Source organism: Papio anubis, chromosome X, assembly GCF_008728515.1.
Source record: "Papio anubis isolate 15944 chromosome X, Panubis1.0, whole genome shotgun sequence".
Classification (NCBI taxonomy): domain Eukaryota; kingdom Metazoa; phylum Chordata; class Mammalia; order Primates; family Cercopithecidae; genus Papio; species Papio anubis.
In genome coordinates this window covers 4,596,299-4,614,332 of record NC_044996.1, presented here as the reverse complement: position 1 = coordinate 4,614,332, position 18,034 = coordinate 4,596,299, and the positions used below count along the sequence as shown (strand labels likewise).

Below are 18,034 nucleotides of genomic sequence, written 5' to 3'. Positions count from 1 at the left end.
CGTCCTCTTTCTCTAGAATGGATTTCCCCATCCTTCCACTTTCTTCAAGGACCAGATCAAATCCCACCGAATCTCAAAGGGAATGTTCCTTCCACTGACTTTGCTATACATTTTGTCTCTTTTTACACATACCTATCATCTCTTCAATCATATGTGAACCTCCTTAAAGTCTTATACCATTTTCCCATTCACAAGGTCTAACATAAAAAACAAAATAAAACTGTTTATTTTACAATAGTTTTCAATTTACAGAAAAATTGTAAAAGTACTATAGAAAGTTCGCATGTACCCAATCCAGTTTTTCTCTTTATTGACATCTTACAATGCTCACAACTATGGCATGTCACATTGTACGGTACATTTGTCACAACTAATGAACCAATATTTATACATTATTAACTCATTATTAATGCAGTTCATACTTTATTTGGATTTTCTCAGCTTTCACCTTATGTCCTTTTTCTGTTCAAGGATCCCTCCCATCGAGGTATCACATATTTAGTTGTCACAATTAGTTGTTTTGTTTTTTTGTTTTTTTGTTTTTTTTTCACAATTCATTGGTGAGGATGACAAATTCATAAAAAAATGAAAGTCAGGCAAAATAAAAATAAGATTTGAGTGGGACCTTGGTCAAGAGAAACACCATGCATTTGGGGTAGTGGTGGGTCATCCACCTGGTGGTGTCTAACAGGCAGGCTTTTCTGCAAAGTAGAACCCAAAATAGAGACTTAACACTGAGATGTCGGTTGGGCAGTCAGCTATTGGGCAACAAATGCAAGCAAAGCCCTTTAATGTAGTTTCTGAGAGGATGTGTGGGGAAAAGATCAAAGGACTTTGAGTGGAGCTTTGGGCCTGTTTGTATTCAGGGCAGGAGGTAAGAAGTGGAGCTCAGTGAAGGAGGCATATGAGAGAAATGGACATCAAAGGAGGATATTGGAAGGTAAAGAAAGGGTCTTAAGAAGAAAGGGTCAGTGGTACTTGAAGGAGGTTTATTAACGAGGTCCTTTATGACCTTGGGGTTGTCTAGTGATGTGGTGGGCGTGAGTGAGAAAATAGAGGTAATGAATATCGACTGTTCTTTTAAAAAGAGAGGGAGTTAAGGAAGGGGGAAGTGTTGAGGATCATATGACTATGAGAAGGGCTTTTCAAGTCATGGGAAGCTTTAGCCTGTTTTGTAGACGAAGAGAAAAGATTTACTTCAGGATTTTTTTTTTAAGGGAAATAGTCACAGAGGTCTGAAAATATGCTCATGATAGTGGAAAAACAGAGCCAGCATGGTGGCTCATGCCTGTAGTCCCAGTGCTTTGGGAGGTCAAAGCGGGAGGATTGCTTGAGCCCAGGAGTTTGAGACCAGCCTAGGCAACATAGTATGACCCTGCTTCTTACAAAACTCAGACAAACAAACAAAAAATAGTTGTGGTGGTGCACAACTGTAGTCCCAACTACTCAGGAGGCAGAGGCAGGAAGATTGTTTGAGCCCAGGAATTTTCAGGCTGCAGTGACCCATTAATATGATTGTACCACTGCATTCCAGTCTGGGTGACAGAAGAAGTCCCCATCTCTTTAAAAAACAAAAAGTGGATAAGCATTGGAAACCACCTAAATGTACAAGAAAAGTTTTAAACACACACACATACAGAGTTTAGAAAAGTATCCACCAATATGTGAATAATTATTCTTTCTGAGTAATAGGCCTATGTTTTCTCCATTTTTTCCCAGGGAATATATATTACTTTTGTAAATAAGAGGAAAAGATTTTTTTAAAAAAGAGAGAGAGCACACGTACAGGAGTTATTGGCAAGGTGGCTCAGCTGCTACTCTGAGCTAGATAGAAGGAAGAGAGACTGGGTGAAAGTAGGTCTTGTTCAATGGCTCAGATGTCTGAGGAAGTTAGGAGGTAAGGCCATCTGCAAAAGATGAAGTATGGCAGTTAGCACTTAAGAAATGTGGGAAATGTTTTAAGAGGCCTCTCTAAGGTTTTATAGTTTTGTCTATAGCAAAGGGGATATGAAAGAAATGAAAGAAACTGTCATTGTTCTGTAGAGAAGCCAAAGGAGGTACCAGGAGACTGAAGTCCAGGTGGAAACCTGTAATGATATCTGACTCGGGGCTTCTCAGGCATCAGTCACACCATAGCAATTCAAACAGTAGAGCAGAGTTGCGGATAGCCTTGAGTTGGACTTAGAATACTGGATGGAACAAGGGGAAAATCCATTCCCTGCCTCTTCCAGCTTCTTGTGGGCACATCATTCCATCCTCTGCCTCTGTGGTCACATTGCCTTCCCCTCTTCTGTCTGTATGAAATCTCCCTCTGCCTCTCTCATATCAGGATTTGTGTGATGTAATTTAGGGCCCGCCTGGATAATCCGGAATTATCTGTCATCTCAAAATCACTAACTTGATCACATCCACAAAGTCCCTATTACCATGTGAGATAGTATACACAGGTTCCAGGGATTAGGACCTGGACATCTTTGGTGACCATTATTCAGCCTCCTATACTATTTTATAGCCCTGGGTCTGCTGACAGGTGGAGTGGCCCTCACTAACCTGTAATCTGGTGAAATGGTGTCACCACTCAGTGTATGAAACCAGGGCAAGCCTTTTGCAATGAGAAAATCACCATCCTTAGCATGCCTCTCAAATCATCATTCCCGTTCACTGACAGCCCAGCAGGGTGGAAGGAGGACTCTGTAGTGTCTGGAGCTTGTATTTTCTCTTTGTCCTTTTCAATACAGTACTCTTCCTGTATAGTCCTTCTTCTTTTAAAGTATCATGTTATTTTGGCCTTCTTGGATGGCAGCTAGCCGTCATTGAGCCTGTGCTCAATGTCAGCACTTTATGGGGAGCATCGTTTAGCCCAAGACAAGCTAGTAGGGATATTGCTCATTTTTTCACAGTAGAGAGAAAGAAACCATGGTTACTCAATTGGCCCAAAGCACGAGATACCAAAAGTGGAATGAGGTTTCAGGCCCAGGTCTTCAGCCACAGAGCCAGTGCTCTTAACTACTGTGATGTATACTGCTTGATGGCTGTCATTTCTTTCATCAGTCACGAGTCCATCAGATTATTTAAGTTTTTGGTCATGTGTTTTTAAAACTCTGGTTTAGTTTTATTAGATAATTATAGCTGTTTCTGTCAGAAGTGATTGTGGGAATTAATACTTAATTGGAACACAACTAATTTTTCAAAATAATTGGCTGAGATTGAATCCTTTTTTTTTTTTTTTTATTATAAGTGAGGGAAGTATCTCGAGTGAGAGTTGCCCTCTGTAAAAATGCATTAGAACCCCAACTTCATTAAATTGGACTCAAGTGATCTAGTATATTACCATTGCTTCTCAACAGCCGTTTCTTCAGAAGTACTTCAAATGAAAATTGTAAACAGAATTTCAAGGAGAATACTTAAAATGCTTGAAGAAATAAACAGCTCTAGTCACTTTAGGAGTAATGGATTTTGTACAGCTAATTGATGTGCCGGGCATCCTTAGGTCCCTTAACCTTTCCTTCTTGGCACTACTTTATCCACTTATCTTTAGTTACATTGTATATGTAAAACTAATGAAGTTACATTTCTTTATTTTTGTAGATTCAAGGGGTAAATGTACAGGTTTGTCACATGGATATATTGCATAGTGAGGTTTGGGCTTCTAGTTTACCTATCACCCGAATAGTGAGTATTGTATCCAGTAGGTAATTTTTCAACCCTCATACATAGGATCTTTCACTTGGCCTGCCTTTTCCATGAATTAGTTAAAATAAACGAATTTCCATTTCCATTTCCATTTCCTTGAATTGGGTAAAATGACTGTAACAGATGTCTGTTGCATGGCTGCTAGAATTTTGGAAGCTCCATGGAAGAAGTCTTTTAAAAACCAACCCAAAATAACATAATATATACAAATTGTTGATACACATGTGAAAAGACGGAACTCTCATACATTGTGGGAATGTGAAATGGTACAACCACTTTTGAAAATAGTTTGGCAGTTTCTTTTAAGAATTAAACATGCATTCACCATATGATCCAACCATTTCACTCCAAGATATTTTACCCAAGAGAAATAAAAACACTGTGTCCCTTCAAAAAATGTGTATGCAAAAGTTCACGCCAGCACTATTCATAGTAACCAAATGCTAGAAACAACCAAATGTCTGTCAGTTGATGAATGGATAAATAACATGTGGTCTATCTACATACAATGGAAGGGTATGTGACCATGAGAAGGAAGGAAGTACTGATTCATGCTACAACACAGATCAACCTTGAAAACATGATGCTAAGTGAAAGAAGCCAGTCACAAAAGGCCACCTATTGCATTATTCTATTTATGTAAAATTTCTAGTAAAGGCAAACTATAGGGACAGGAAGCAAATCAATGGTTGCCTGGGGCTCAAGGTGGGAGAAGGATTGACCTTAGATGGCACGGGTAAACTTTTTGGGTAATGTGGGTGTTCTACAACTAACTACATTATGGTGATAACTGCACAACTATATAAATTTGCTAAATCTTATTGCACTCACACTCAGGATGGGTATATTCCATGGTTTATAAAGTATATTTCTGTAAATGCATGAATCATCAAAAAATGACATCATAGCAATAACCCATTATATACATAAATTTATTGATACTTCTAAGTCTCAAATTTTTATTACAATGCTTTAAGTACCCTACTGTTTATGAGCCAAACAAGAGTTGATATATTGCCAATTTAAAGGTCAAAAGGTGGATTTCACTGTATCAGACTTTTACAGTCTAGACGCAACCTGTTGGGTCAGTGATTTTTTTTTTAATCTGATCACTGTTATGGGTTGAATTTTTGTCCCTCAAAAATTTATATGTTGAAGTCCTGACCCCCCGTACCTCAGAGTGTGACCCTATTTGAAAATAAGGTCTTTGCAGACATGTTTAGTTGAAATGAAACTGTACTGGAGTAGTGTGGGCCCTTACTTTGTTATGACTAGTGTCCTTATAAAAAGAAATTTGGACACAGACACACACACACACAGTGAGACTGCCATGTGAAGATTGAAGTTATGCTGCCACAAGCCAAGGAACAACCAGAAGCTAGAAGAGTGACCTGGAAAAGATCTCTAGTGATTAGCGTGGCACTGCCAGCACCTTGGTCTCAAACTTCTAGCCTCCAGAACTGTGAGACAATATATTTTTGTTGTTTAAGTCTCATAGTTTGTGGTACTTTATGACAGCCCTAGCACACTATCACAGTCGCATCCATGAAAATAAGTTTGGGATGCAGTTTGGCTTTTGGTTTGTTTGGGTTTGTTTTTTAATACCTACGCACATTCAAATGCAGTGTCTGTAGAGGATAATCAACAGATCCTGCAGCTCTTAGTGTTTCATTTTGATAAATCTTTGTTCTGGACATTAATATTTTAAAGCATGGCTTTTTCTAAGTTTAAAAACTATCAAATTTAAGCAGTATCTTATAGCTCCCTACTGACTCACATATTTTTCTTTGTCAGCTCGTTTTGACAGGAGCCATTCAAGTAGCAGACAAAGTTTCTTCAGGGAAGAGTTCGGTGCTTGTGCATTGCAGTGACGGATGGGACAGGACTGCTCAGCTGACATCCTTGGCCATGCTGATGTTGGATAGCTTCTATCGGAGCATTGAAGGGTTTGAAATATTGGTGCAAAAAGAATGGATAAGTTTTGGACATAAATTTGCATCTGTAAGTAAGCAAAGCTAATTTCTAAAAATAGATCACTACCATTCGCGATTTTAAAACTAGTTGTTAAATTACATATTCAATATTACAATGAAAATCTGAGGAGTATAATAATAACTTTACGAGTTTGAAAATGCATGATGCCTTGGGTAGTGAAAGTCTTTTTAAAAAGTGACATGTTTATCCATGTGCACTGTTCGCAGTTTCACTTGAAAGTAATACAAAGAATCTTCATGGAAATGTTTACGTTGAAATTTCCTAAGAGAAAGAAGATAGACAATTCTTTCTCAAATAATATAGCTATTAGAGTCAAATATATTTTATAGACATTTAGTTGAGGCTTTTATTTCTGATATGCATTTTTTAAATCATCAAGAAATGAATAAGTTCAAAAGCACTATTGTATAACATGGTGACTATAGTTAATATATTCTTGAACAATGTTAAAAGAATGGATGTAAAGTTTTCTTACCACAAAAATGGTAACTGTGAGGTAATGTGTATGCTAATTGGTATATTCAGTCATTCTACAATGTATATATACTTCAAAACATATTGTACACAGTCAATGTATATAAATTTCTCTCTCAAAAATAAAAATAAGTTTTAAAAAATAACCCCCCAAGAATTTTTTTAAATGAAATCATCAAAAGAACCTATTATAATTCATATTCCTAGGTCTTATTTCCAGATGCCCTTTGAATACACATTTTGACCCAGCTCCCCAGTGATTCTCATGAAGGAGATCCGTAGGCTACCCTTTCAGAAACACTGCTATGTATCCTTTTAGCCTTCACCCAGGTTTCATAGTGTGAATAACATTTTCAAGTAGAAAGAATCATTGTGTTTTTGTTTTGTTTTGTTTGTTTGTTTGAGATAGAGTTTCGCCCTTGTTGCCCAAGCTGGAGTGCAATGGCGTGATCTCGGCTCACTGCAACCTCCACCTCCTGAGTTCAAGCGATTCTCCTGCCTCAGCCTCCCGAGTAGCTGGGATTACAGGCGTGCACCACCATGCCCAGCTAATTTTTTGTATTTTTAGTAGAAATGGGGTTTCACCATGTTAGCCAGGCTGGTCTCAAACTCTTGACCTCGTGATGCACCCGCCTCAGCCTCCCAAAGTGCTGGGATTACAGGTGTGAGCCACCACACCCGGCCATAGAAAGAATCATTGTTTAGTAAATGAATACATTGTGAGATTTTTTGTTTTTTTCTTGTTTTTAAGAGAGAAAGAACATTTAATTCTAATAATCATACCTTTTGGACATGATTTTAAGTCTTGAAACTTTAGGATTGTTCTCTTTGCAACTGAAAGAACTAGGTTGAGTGTATTGCTAACATACTATGTAGGATAATCATGTCCATTCTATCTATAGCTGTTTAGGACTCATACAAAATTCCAATCATATGAAATAATTGTAACAATCACCTAGGATGATGATTCTTTGGCAATTTTTATTGGTATTTTACAGACGTTTATATACTTTATTTCCATTATTTTGAAACCTTACATTGCCTATATTGCCATGGAAGTATATATTATTTCCTCTCTGAGAAACTTGGCATTTAGAAGGCAGATTGCTGAACTGTATTGTCACATTTTGTGTTATATGCTTTCTCAGTTTTGTACCCATTAATTAAAACAAATTATCTTCATCAATTTATTTCAGCGAATAGGTCATGGTGATAAAAACCACACCGATGCTGACCGTTCTCCTATTTTTCTCCAGTTTATTGATTGTGTGTGGCAAATGTCAAAACAGGTAAGGAATATGTGGGATGAAAATACATTCGACTTAATGTTTAAATTAAACATTTTAATATAATGGTTGGGATTTGACCCCAAAATAATACAGGGTAGAGATAGAGATGAAGCACGACTGGTCATGTGTGAACAATTGCAGAAGCCAGGTACATGAGTGTTCACCTTTTTATTCCTGCTACTGTTGATATATCTGGGATTTTCCCTTAAAAAGTTTTAAAAATTAAATATTTAACTGTTATCTCTACTAGTGGAAGATCAATGAATTGACAGTACCAAGTTGTCGTTTATATATATTTTACACTGACACTTCTATATAGCTGTGTCTGCTATCTCATAATACCTTAAATAACTAAACCACACTGTACCTGCAGGAGAACCCAGAAAATCAGCCTGTTTATCTCCTTTTCCTCTTTATTGCTTTATTTAACACTTAAAGTGCTCAGTCCTATATATACTGCCAAAAAAAGAACAACTGTAGTATGTGTGCAGATTACAGCCTCTGCTGTCCTTTCTAGAGCCCTACAATGTGGCAGCATTTGTTTACTTCTATGGTGTATCTTTCTACTTTTATAAAGTTTCAGTCCCAGTTTTTCATGCTTTGTTTGCTTGCTTTTGTTTAGTTCCCTACAGCTTTTGAATTCAATGAACAATTTTTGATTATAATTTTGGATCATCTGTATAGTTGCCGATTTGGTACTTTCTTATTCAACTGTGAATCTGCTCGAGAAAGACAGGTGAGTTAAAATGCTAATTTTTTGTTGTTGTTATATATTAGGCTTGCCAAAATGTATGTAGTCTGCCATGAAATATAAAAATATGATTAGCTTGTAAGACACTGTCTTTGACCTCAAAGAGTAGGAATTACATTAAATGTATGCATTTTGTACTCTATAAAGGAAAACCTGAGGCTGGGTAACTTATAAAGAAAAGAGGTTTTATTGGCTCACAGTTCTGCAGGCTGTACAAGAAGCATAGTGCCGGCATCTGCTTAGTTTCTGGTGAGAACCTCAGGCTGCTTCCACTCATGGCAGAAGGTAAAGGGGAGCCAGTATGTAGAGATCACAGGGTGAAAGAGGAAGCAAGAGAGCAGGGAGAGGGTGCCAGGCTCTTTGTAACAACCCAGCTCTCTTGGTAACTAATATAGAGTGACAACAAACACCTAAGAGAGAGCATCAATCTGTTCATGAGGGCCCTGTCCTCATGACCCAAACAGCTCCCACTAGGCCCCACCTCCAAAACTGGGGATCAGATTTCTTTTTCTTTTTCTTTTTGTTTGTTTGTTTGTTTTTGTTGTTGTTGTTTGAGACAGGGTTTCACTGTTGCCCAGGCTGGAGTACAGTGGCACAATCTTGGCTCACTGCAACCTCCGCCTCCCGGGCTCAAGCAAGATTCTCCCACCTCAGCCTCCTGAGTAGCTGGGACCAGAGGTGCACGCCACCACAGCCGGCTAATTTTTGTATTTTTAGTAGAGATGGGGGTTTGCCATGTTACCCGGGCTGGTCTCGAACTCCTGAGCTCAAGTGATCCACCCGCCTCAGCCTCCCAAAGTGCTGGGATTACAGGTGTTGAGCCACTGCGCCCAGCCTGGTGATCAGATTTCAACATGAGGTTTGGAGAGAACAAATATTCAAACTATGACAGAGCTTCCCCCAAAAGTAAAAATATAGCTACCATATGATCTAGCACTCCCACTATTGGGCACATATCTAAAGGAAATGAAATAATCATGTCAAAGAGGTTATCTGCAATCTCATGTATATTGCAGCACTATTCACAGTAGCCAAGATATGGACTCAACCTGTGTCCATCAACAGATGAATAAAGAAAACATAGTACCTATATACAGTGGACTACGACTCAGCCATAAAAAAGGAAATCCTACCATTTGCAACAACATAAGTAAATCTGGAGGACATTATGCTAAGTGAAATAAACTAGGCACAGAAAGACAAATACCACATGATTTCCCTTATGTGTGGAATCTAAGAAAATTTGAACCTATAGTAATAGAGAGTAGAAGGGTAGTTACCAGGGGCTGGGGAAGGGGTAAGGGAAAGGGGGACATAGTGGTCAAAAGATACAAACCTTCAGTTATAAGTACTGAAGACCTAATGTGCAGTATGGTAATTATAGTTAATGTATATTTGAAATTTGCTAAAATAATAGATCTCAAGTATTCTCACTACAAAAAAAAAATTGGTAACTAGATGAGGTGACATGTTAATTAGCTTGATTGCGGTGATTATTTCATAATGCATACATATATCAAAACATCACATTGTATACCTTAAATATATACAATTTTTGTTTGTCAGTTGTAAATAATACTGGGGGGAAAAACACAATTGTTTCCGGGAAAAGAGGTGAGAGAGAGCACTTTTTTTCATAACCTTGTCAAACTATTTGGCTTTTTAAGCTATGTGCATATATAAAAATAAAAACAGTAACATGCAAATAAATACAATGTGGTATATAGATTTTGGCATCAAAAAGGTACAACTGAGGTTTTAGATGGATTCAAAGAAAGGCAAAATTATGCTGTCATTCATGAAATGAAATACATATGTTTAATAAATTTCTTTTTCTTTTTTTTTTTTTTTTTTTTTTGTCTTTTGAGATGGAGTTTCACTCTTGTCACCCAGGCTGGAGTACAGTGGCACGATCACGGCTCACTGTAACCTCTGCCCCCCAGGTTCAAGCAATTCTCCTGCCTCAGCCTCCCCACCACTCCCAGCTAATTTTTGTATATTTGGTAGAGACGGGGCTTCACCATGTTGGCCAGGCTGGTCTCAAACTCCTGACCTCAGGTGATCTGCCTGCCTCAGCCTCCCAAAGTGCTGGGATTACAGGTGTGAGCCACTGCGCCTGGCCAAGAAATTTCTTTAGTCATTTATTTTGGGATGTTCTTTCAGGCTTCCAGCTTTAGCTTATTGCTCTTTCCTTATTAAAGTCATTACTGGGAAAAATTTCAGATTCTACCTTTGGTAATTTTAATTCTTGTATTTTTATTTCCCTAGCTCTGGTGTTTTGTTTTGTTTTGTTTTGTTTTGTTTTTCTCTCTCTAGTTTATGGTCAGAATTTTGTAAACGCCTGCAATAGAAAGCAATGCAAATGTGAATATCTTTATGAGATGGCAACACTAGGCTAAAAAGTGAAGACTTCGTGTAGTCAGTTATCCAGATGTTTTCACAGATATGGATGTTGACATGTAGATTAAACATCTGGATGGTTGATTAAAATAACTATGTCCAGATGCCTACCGTCAAGTAGACACAGATTAAGATTTCATAGTTCCAACAAATAGAAAAGTTTTAAAAGTCATTGGGATCTTATGATAATTTTTCTTTTCACTGAATTAAGAAGAGTATACTACCTATCTGTTCATAAATGTTTTATCTAGCCAGGAATACTCTTCTTAGGTCAGTGAATTGCATTTAATGGTACAGTATCCTGCACCCCTGTCTTCAGGCAGAAATAGTGGCTCTCAAGCTAGGCCATTACCTATGCAAATATCGATAAGTGGCTGCCAAGCACTCACTGGCCCGTGAGGCTTTTTGAGCTATTATGAGGATAATGTAAATGTATGATTCAATTTGATGCTGCACTGTATTGCTACAGGCTGCAAAATGGCTTGTGGATTTATGTGTGTTTTTACTTAGGCTTTCCACTTTCTCTCTCTCTCTCTCTCTCTCTGTAGAAAGTTACAGAAAGAACTGTTTCTTTATGGTCACTGATAAACAGTAATAAAGAAAAATTCAAAAACCCCTTCTATACTAAAGAAATCAATCGAGTTTTATATCCAGTTGCCAGTATGCGTCACTTGGAACTCTGGGTGAATTACTACATTAGATGGAATCCCAGGATCAAGCAACAAGTAAGTGAAGTAGCACTGTTAAAAGATAGCAATGTCAACTGCTTGCCTTAGATAATATTATTTGGTATGGATTTTTTTTAACAGCATGAAGAAAAAGATCAGACTCTAAAAACACACTTATTGTTAAACTCAACCTTAATTTAAATTTTTTTAAATTACTAAACCATGTGTTTTGATGTTAAGCTACAATTCTTCTGCCAATGTGATATAATTGTTTACTATAATGCAAGCTGATTTAAAGCTCTAGAAAATTTGAGTTTTCATAGCCAGAGATTTCCTTTTATCACTTGAAGTAGTTGTTCATTATACAGACATTGTTAGAACATTCTTTACATTGACTAGACTTAGATGATCCTGTTACGAAAATGTTTGCTACTCTCATTCAGGTGTATGCACTAGGTCAGCTAACATCAGATTGCTTTTCACTGAGTGTATTTACTTCTAAAATAAAGATAATTACTCTGTCAATGGTAGTAAATTCAGTTGGCCATTTATCAAACAAAAATGGAAACAATGAGTTTTGAAGTGAAAGACTCTACATTTTGTTAAAGACACACTTGGGCTTTCCATTCTCCCACCTCCGCTCCATCCAAAACCAGAAGGAAAAACAGCCTGTTTGTAAAGGCTCAGCAGTGCTTCAGTTTGTTGATTTCTTCTAAGCATTATACATATTCAGTATTTGTGATGGTTCTTTGTAAAGGTTTGCACATTTTCCTGCAGTGTGGGTGGTCGACTACCTGTTCTCACAGTTCAGTCTTGCATAAGCACCAGCTTTAATGCCAGAAATAGGCTGTCCACAGCAGGGTCCCATAGCTGTGGCCTCTCTCTCAGATTGTTCATTCCTCTCAGGCAGTTGGCTACACGCCAGTCTGTGCCCTGCCTCCTCACTGGAGAAGTGCCCATTTCAAGCTGGCACCCTCATTTCAAGGTCTGTGCTACTCACGTGAAAGGCTTTTGCAATTTGGTAATGGTTGAAATGTGTATTCTTTTGGAAAGTGACAGATTCCAGGGCTTGAGAACATTCACTTGTTTAGTTTGGAATTTGAGAAGCAAATGGGGGGAGTGTATTTAACAGTAGTTCTAGCATTTTGGAATATCAAGTAAAGAATAAATAATAATCCTTACAGAATTCTAACTGCTTTTACAAGAGATGTGTTCCTTAGTAAAAAATATTTTATAGATGAGCACTGTGTTTGTCCTATAAAATAAACCTTCTCCATATTTGTCATGGCTTGTTTTAAAAATACTGGCAATGAGAAAGTACGGGTAGTTTTTGTAGAAGTCCTGTAATCTCTTCTCACCCATTTGTACTTGGAGAAATTCTTGAAATTCAAGGAATTTGGAGCAGTTCATTTCTGAATTCATGAAGGTAACAATGATAATAATTATGTGACAGGTCAAGTTTGAGGGTACATCATTAGAAGAACTTGGTAGAATATATTTATCCCTCTTATTCTCATAGATCTTGGCAAAATGGAACTGGCCTGGAGAGGAGTGCTCATTCTCTGGTAGGGGTTTTTACTTTGAGACAGGAATTGGCCTATATTGTGATCTATTGGCATGAATTCAGAAAAGAAATAACTTATCCTTTCTATGTGGATTTTCTGAATGTGAAGGATCCTATACACGTCTTTATCTCCCTAGGCACTTTGTGTTTTCATCTACCAAATCTTGAGTGTTCTCATGCAGGCACTGGGGGGATGCCGAGATTAAGAAGAGGCGGTCTCTGCCCGTGAGTAGCTCCCAAGCTGGTAGGGGCGGTCAGAAACATAAGCCAATGATTATAATGCACAGGGATAAGTGTAAGAATAAAAGTATGAATTAAGTACATTAGGTTTTCTTAAAGATCTGCTTATGTAGAACATTATTTCATACAGAAATAGATTAAATCAAATCGCATAGGACTTTTAAAAGTACATAATATAAACCTAAAAGAATGTACTTAACCACTTAAAAGTTAAATTGTTATTCAGTTGCGCGAGCCAGAAGGTATACAAACAATTACTGGCCACCTGTAGTATTCACAGCACTATGGTGGTATACTATCAATGTTGAAAGATACAAAAGAATATATAGCCTCATAATGAGCTGTTAGCCGCAAGGAAGGCAGGATTAGTGTGCTTTTAAAAGCAAAAGCCACCAACCCTTGCTGTGACATAAAAACTCAGCAGAGTTTATGGAAAGACCAATGCTTACATTTGAAAAGCTATCAATAAGCAGATCTGGTGCTTTTATTTAATACGAGGAAATTACTCATGTCAAAAGCATAGTCACATTACAAACCTGAGTAGGAATTTCAGCTGCCAGTGAGCATCATAGGGTACTCTAGGAACCACTGCATTACATGTAGCTGTTAATCAGGGTTACACTGGATGTATTGAAATTTTGTTTAGTGGTAACTGAAGGATGAGATTCAGGACAAATATTAGCAGGCTGACCTGTGTGGCATTTGTTTCAGTCATTTTTGATAGAAAAATTAAAAGGGATCTGAATATGAAAATTGTTTGAAGCCTAAAATACTTCCATAATGAGCTGATTGCCTGTCTTCTTTTCCATACCATGCCAAGCTGGGACATACTTTATAATTCATTTCCCAAGTGAGAAGTTGAGGTGTAATATTTTGTCACTTGGCTTGAAGTTTTCATTTCTTGTTGTTTGTCTTTGTATTCTATCACAAATGGACTCTTCTTTTATCTCCTCTAAGTGGTTTGTGTTTGTCTGTAGCCCAGTAACTTCTACATATTTTATACCCATTACTTGACTGAATTATCTTTTTATTTCTAACAGTTTTTCTGTGTACTCTCTTCAGTTTTCTAATGATACAGTCATGCCATCTGCAAAAATTACTGTTACCTGATTTCTTTTTCTTATCTAATTGCACATGCTCATTGTAATACTCAAGCTGATTCTAAATTCTAATACTCATATTTCAAAGGGAGGTTTTAAAAATAGCCACAATTTTGGGGGAGAATATCAAGGAAGAACCTGCCCTGCTATATAGCAAGACTTACTTGGAACAGAGTAGAGCCCAGAAACAGACCTGCATCGATGTGGAGACTTGGAATAGTAAGAAGGTGGTGATGTAACACATCCCTATGAGTGGAATGTTCAGTGAATGGTGCAGGGACTGGAAATAAAAGTTAACATGTGAAAACAGAACTGCTAACGTTTCCCCCAAAACCTCTTCCTCCTGCCATCTTCCCCATTTCAGTTCGTGGTAGCTTCAGCCTAGTTGCCCTGGCCAGGAACCTTAGAGTCATCCTTCACACCTTTCTCTCCCACACGCCATGTCCAATCTGTCAGGAGAGCTTGTTGGGCTCTGCCTTCAAAACACATGTAGAGTCCGAGCACTTCTCACTGAGCCCCTACCACCACGCTGGTGTGTGTTGCCTGCCCTCTCCCGTGTGTGGCAGCAATGGCCTTCTAGCTGGACCCCCTGATGCTACCTTTACTTCTTTCTACTCTTCTCAACATGGCAGCCAAAGCAGATTATGCCACTCAGCTGCTGGAAACTGGCCAGGTAGCTGCTCACCTCACCCAGAGTCCAGGCACAAGTCCTTACAATGGCCTCTTAAGCCTCGTGTGACCTCCACCCCACCCCTTACCTCTGTGACCTCCTGGCATCCTCACCAACAACTCTTTCTCACATGCTCAGCTTCAGCCAGATGCCTCTGCTCTTCCTCAGACACTCAGGTATCCACTTGATGCCCTCCTTCATCTCCCTTAAGTCTTTGCCCAAAAGTTACCTCTTCAGTGCAGCTCACTCCAACCATCCAGTTTAGAGTGGAATCCTCTTACCCTGCTCTGGTCTTCTGTAGAATTGATCACCTTCAAACATTCTGTGAAACTCCCAGGATGGTTATGTTCGTCGTTTGTCCGTCTCCCCCTGCTAGAAGATAAAGGCCATAAAAATAGTCATTTGGGCCTCCTTTGTTCACTGGTGGATCCTGAGCACCTAGAACAGTGGCCCTCAGTTGAATTTTAAGAGAAAAATGGACAAAGGATATTAGCAAGCATCCCACAGCACTTACTGGGTGTTAGGCATTCTGCCAAGCATTTTTGAAAAACTTCCCACTGCCAGGTCACACCCTAAAAGTCACAGTGATCATAGGGAGAATGGGATTAAGAGACTTCTGCAATCCTATGGGGCTTTGTAACTGGAGCACTAATGGAAGCACCAGTCCCAGTAGAAATGTGGGCACAGTTCCATCTCTGCTGCATTTGTACCTGGCTTTAGCTGATTCACACCTTGGCTGCCTGTAGTGCGTAGAATGGTGTGTCCCCCAAAAGACAGCGACCCAGAACCTGTGAATGTGACCATATTTGGGAAAAAGATCTTTGCAGTTGTAATTAAGTTTAGGATCTCAAGATGAGATCATCCTAGATTTAGGGTGGGTGAGCCCTAAATCCAATGACAGATGTCCTCAAAAGAGAAAGGAGGGGAAGATTTGAGACCCAGACATAGAGGAGAGAAGGCCATGTGAAAACAGGCAGAGATTGCAGCGATGCTGCCATAAGCCAAGGAACACCTGGAGCCACTAGAAGCTGGAAGAGGTGAGAAAGAATTCTCCCCTAAAGCCTCCAGAGGGTGCATGGCCCTGCTGATGTCTTAATTTGGGGCATCTGCCCTGCAGAACCATCAGAGAATAAATTTCTGTTGTTTTAAAAGCCACCCAACTTTGTGTTAATTTTTTAGGGCAACCTCATGGCTCATGCTCCCTTCTCTGGGATACAGGTTCTAGAAAGTGTCTGCTTCTAATAGAGACCATTCTCCTGAACATTAAAAATTGGATCCAGACCAGATACAGTGGCTCACATCTGTAATCTCTGCACTTTGGGAGGCTAAGGCAGGAGGATCACCTGAGCCCAGAAATTCAACACCAGCCTAAGCAACATAGTGAGACCCCCTGCCCCATCTCTACAAAAAAAAAAAAAAGTTTTAAGTAGCCGGGCGTGGCAGTGCATGCTCGTAGTCCTAGCTACTTGGCCGGCTGAGGCAGGAAGATCGCCTGAGCCCAGGAGTTCAAGGTTACAGTGTTCAAGGTTTTGCTGAGCTATGATTGCACTGCACTCCAGCCTGGCAACAAAGTGAGACCCTGTCTCTTAAAAAAAAAAAAAAAAATTCAGCATTCTTCATCAGTGTATTGTCTTCACAGCTTCCTTGTTGGTGCTCACAGCTTCAGCAAATAGTTCAACATAGTAGAAAGCAGGATGGTTCTGGAAACCACTATATGTGGAAGGCACTTCTGTTAGATGTTCGGCTTTTTTCTTTTTTTTTTTCTTTTTTCCCTTCAAAAAAAAGGGGGTGGTGGATACATGTGCAGAACGTGCAGGTTTGTTACATAGATATACGTGTGCCATGGTGGTTTGCTGCACCTGTTGATTCATCCTGAGTTCCCTCCCCTCACCCCCCACTCCCCAACAGGCCCTGGTGTGTGTGTTCCCCTCTCTGTGTCCATGTGTTCTCAATGTTCAGCTCCCACTTATGAGGGAGAACATGCAGTGTTTAGTTTTCTGTTGCTGTGTTAGTTTGCTGAGGATAATGGCTTCCAGTTCATCCATGTCCCTGCAAAGGACATGATCTCATTCCTTTTTATGGCTGCATAGTATTCCATGGTGTGTATGTACTACATTTTCTTTATCCAGTCTATCATTGATGGACATTTGGGTTGGTTCTATGTCTTTGCTATTGTAAATAGTGCTGCAATAAACATGTGTGCATGTGTCTTTGTAGTAGAATGATTTATATTCCTCTGGGTATAATGGGATTGCTGGGTCTAATGGTATTTCTGGTTCTAGATCCTTGAAGAATCGCCACACTGCCTTCCACAATGGTTGAACTAATTTACACTCCCACCAACAGTGTAAAAGTGTTCTATTTCTCCACAGCCTTGCCAGCATCTATCATTTCCTGACTTTTTAATAATCGCCATTCTGACTGGCATGAGATGGTATCTCATTGTGGTTTTGATTTGCGTTTCTCTGATGATCAGTGTTGATGAGCTTTTTTTCATATCTTTGTTGGCCACATGTATGTCTTCTTTTGAGAAGTGTCTGTTCATATCCTTTGCCTACTTTCTGATGGGGTTGTTTATCTTTTTTTGTTGTTGTTGTAAATTTGTTTAAGTTCCTTGTAAATTCTGGATATTAGACCTTTGTCAGATGGGTAGATTGCAAAAATTTTCTCTTATTCTATAGATTGCCTCTTCACTTCGATGCTAGTTTCTTTTGCTGTGCAGAAGCTCTTTAGTTTAATTAGATCCCATTTGTCCATTTTGGCTTTTGTTGCAATTGCGTTTGGTGTTTTTGTCATGAAGTCTTTCCCCATGCCTATGTCCTGAATGGTATTGCCTAGGTTTTCTTCTAGGGTTTCCATGGTTTAGGGTTTTACATTAAGGTCTTCATATATTGCTTAAGCTTTCTAGAAAGTGCTTGCCCCTGATCCCTTCAAAACATTAACTTTCTGGAGTACTGTTCTGTTGTATATCTTGACCTGGGTGTGATAACTTAAGTGTGTATGTATGTCAAGATTCACTGAGCTGAACATCTGAAGATTTTGCACTGTGTGTGGTTTATATCTCAGTACAAAACTTTTAAAACTTAACATGCTGGGAGAATCGCGTTATGCTCCAGCCTGACTTCTGCCTTTGTATCAACATCAATCCCTTGTTTACTCATCAAAGTAGTCACCATTGTAGCAAAAGATG

General features: G+C 38.9%; 1 protein-coding gene and 1 long non-coding RNA gene across 4 annotated transcripts in view; one reads left to right on the top strand and one right to left on the bottom strand.

Annotated features, from left to right (window-relative positions):
• The window catches only part of MTM1 (myotubularin 1), a 108,154-nt gene that overhangs the window by 87,288 nt on the left and 2,832 nt on the right, over positions 1–18,034 (top strand). For all 3 annotated transcript variants that reach the window (XM_009198429.3, XM_009198431.2, XM_003918407.3), the window contains exons 11-14: positions 5,488–5,694; positions 7,359–7,451; positions 8,074–8,187; positions 11,151–11,327. In XM_009198429.3, the coding sequence (XP_009196693.1) occupies positions 5,488–5,694; positions 7,359–7,451; positions 8,074–8,187; positions 11,151–11,327 (591 nt within the window). The remainder of the gene's footprint in view (positions 1–5,487; positions 5,695–7,358; positions 7,452–8,073; positions 8,188–11,150; positions 11,328–18,034) is intronic.
• The window catches only part of LOC116272048, a 32,002-nt gene continuing 24,770 nt past the window's right edge, over positions 10,803–18,034 (bottom strand). The window contains exon 2 of the long non-coding RNA XR_004180780.1: positions 10,803–15,216. This is a non-coding gene — a long non-coding RNA (uncharacterized LOC116272048). The remainder of the gene's footprint in view (positions 15,217–18,034) is intronic.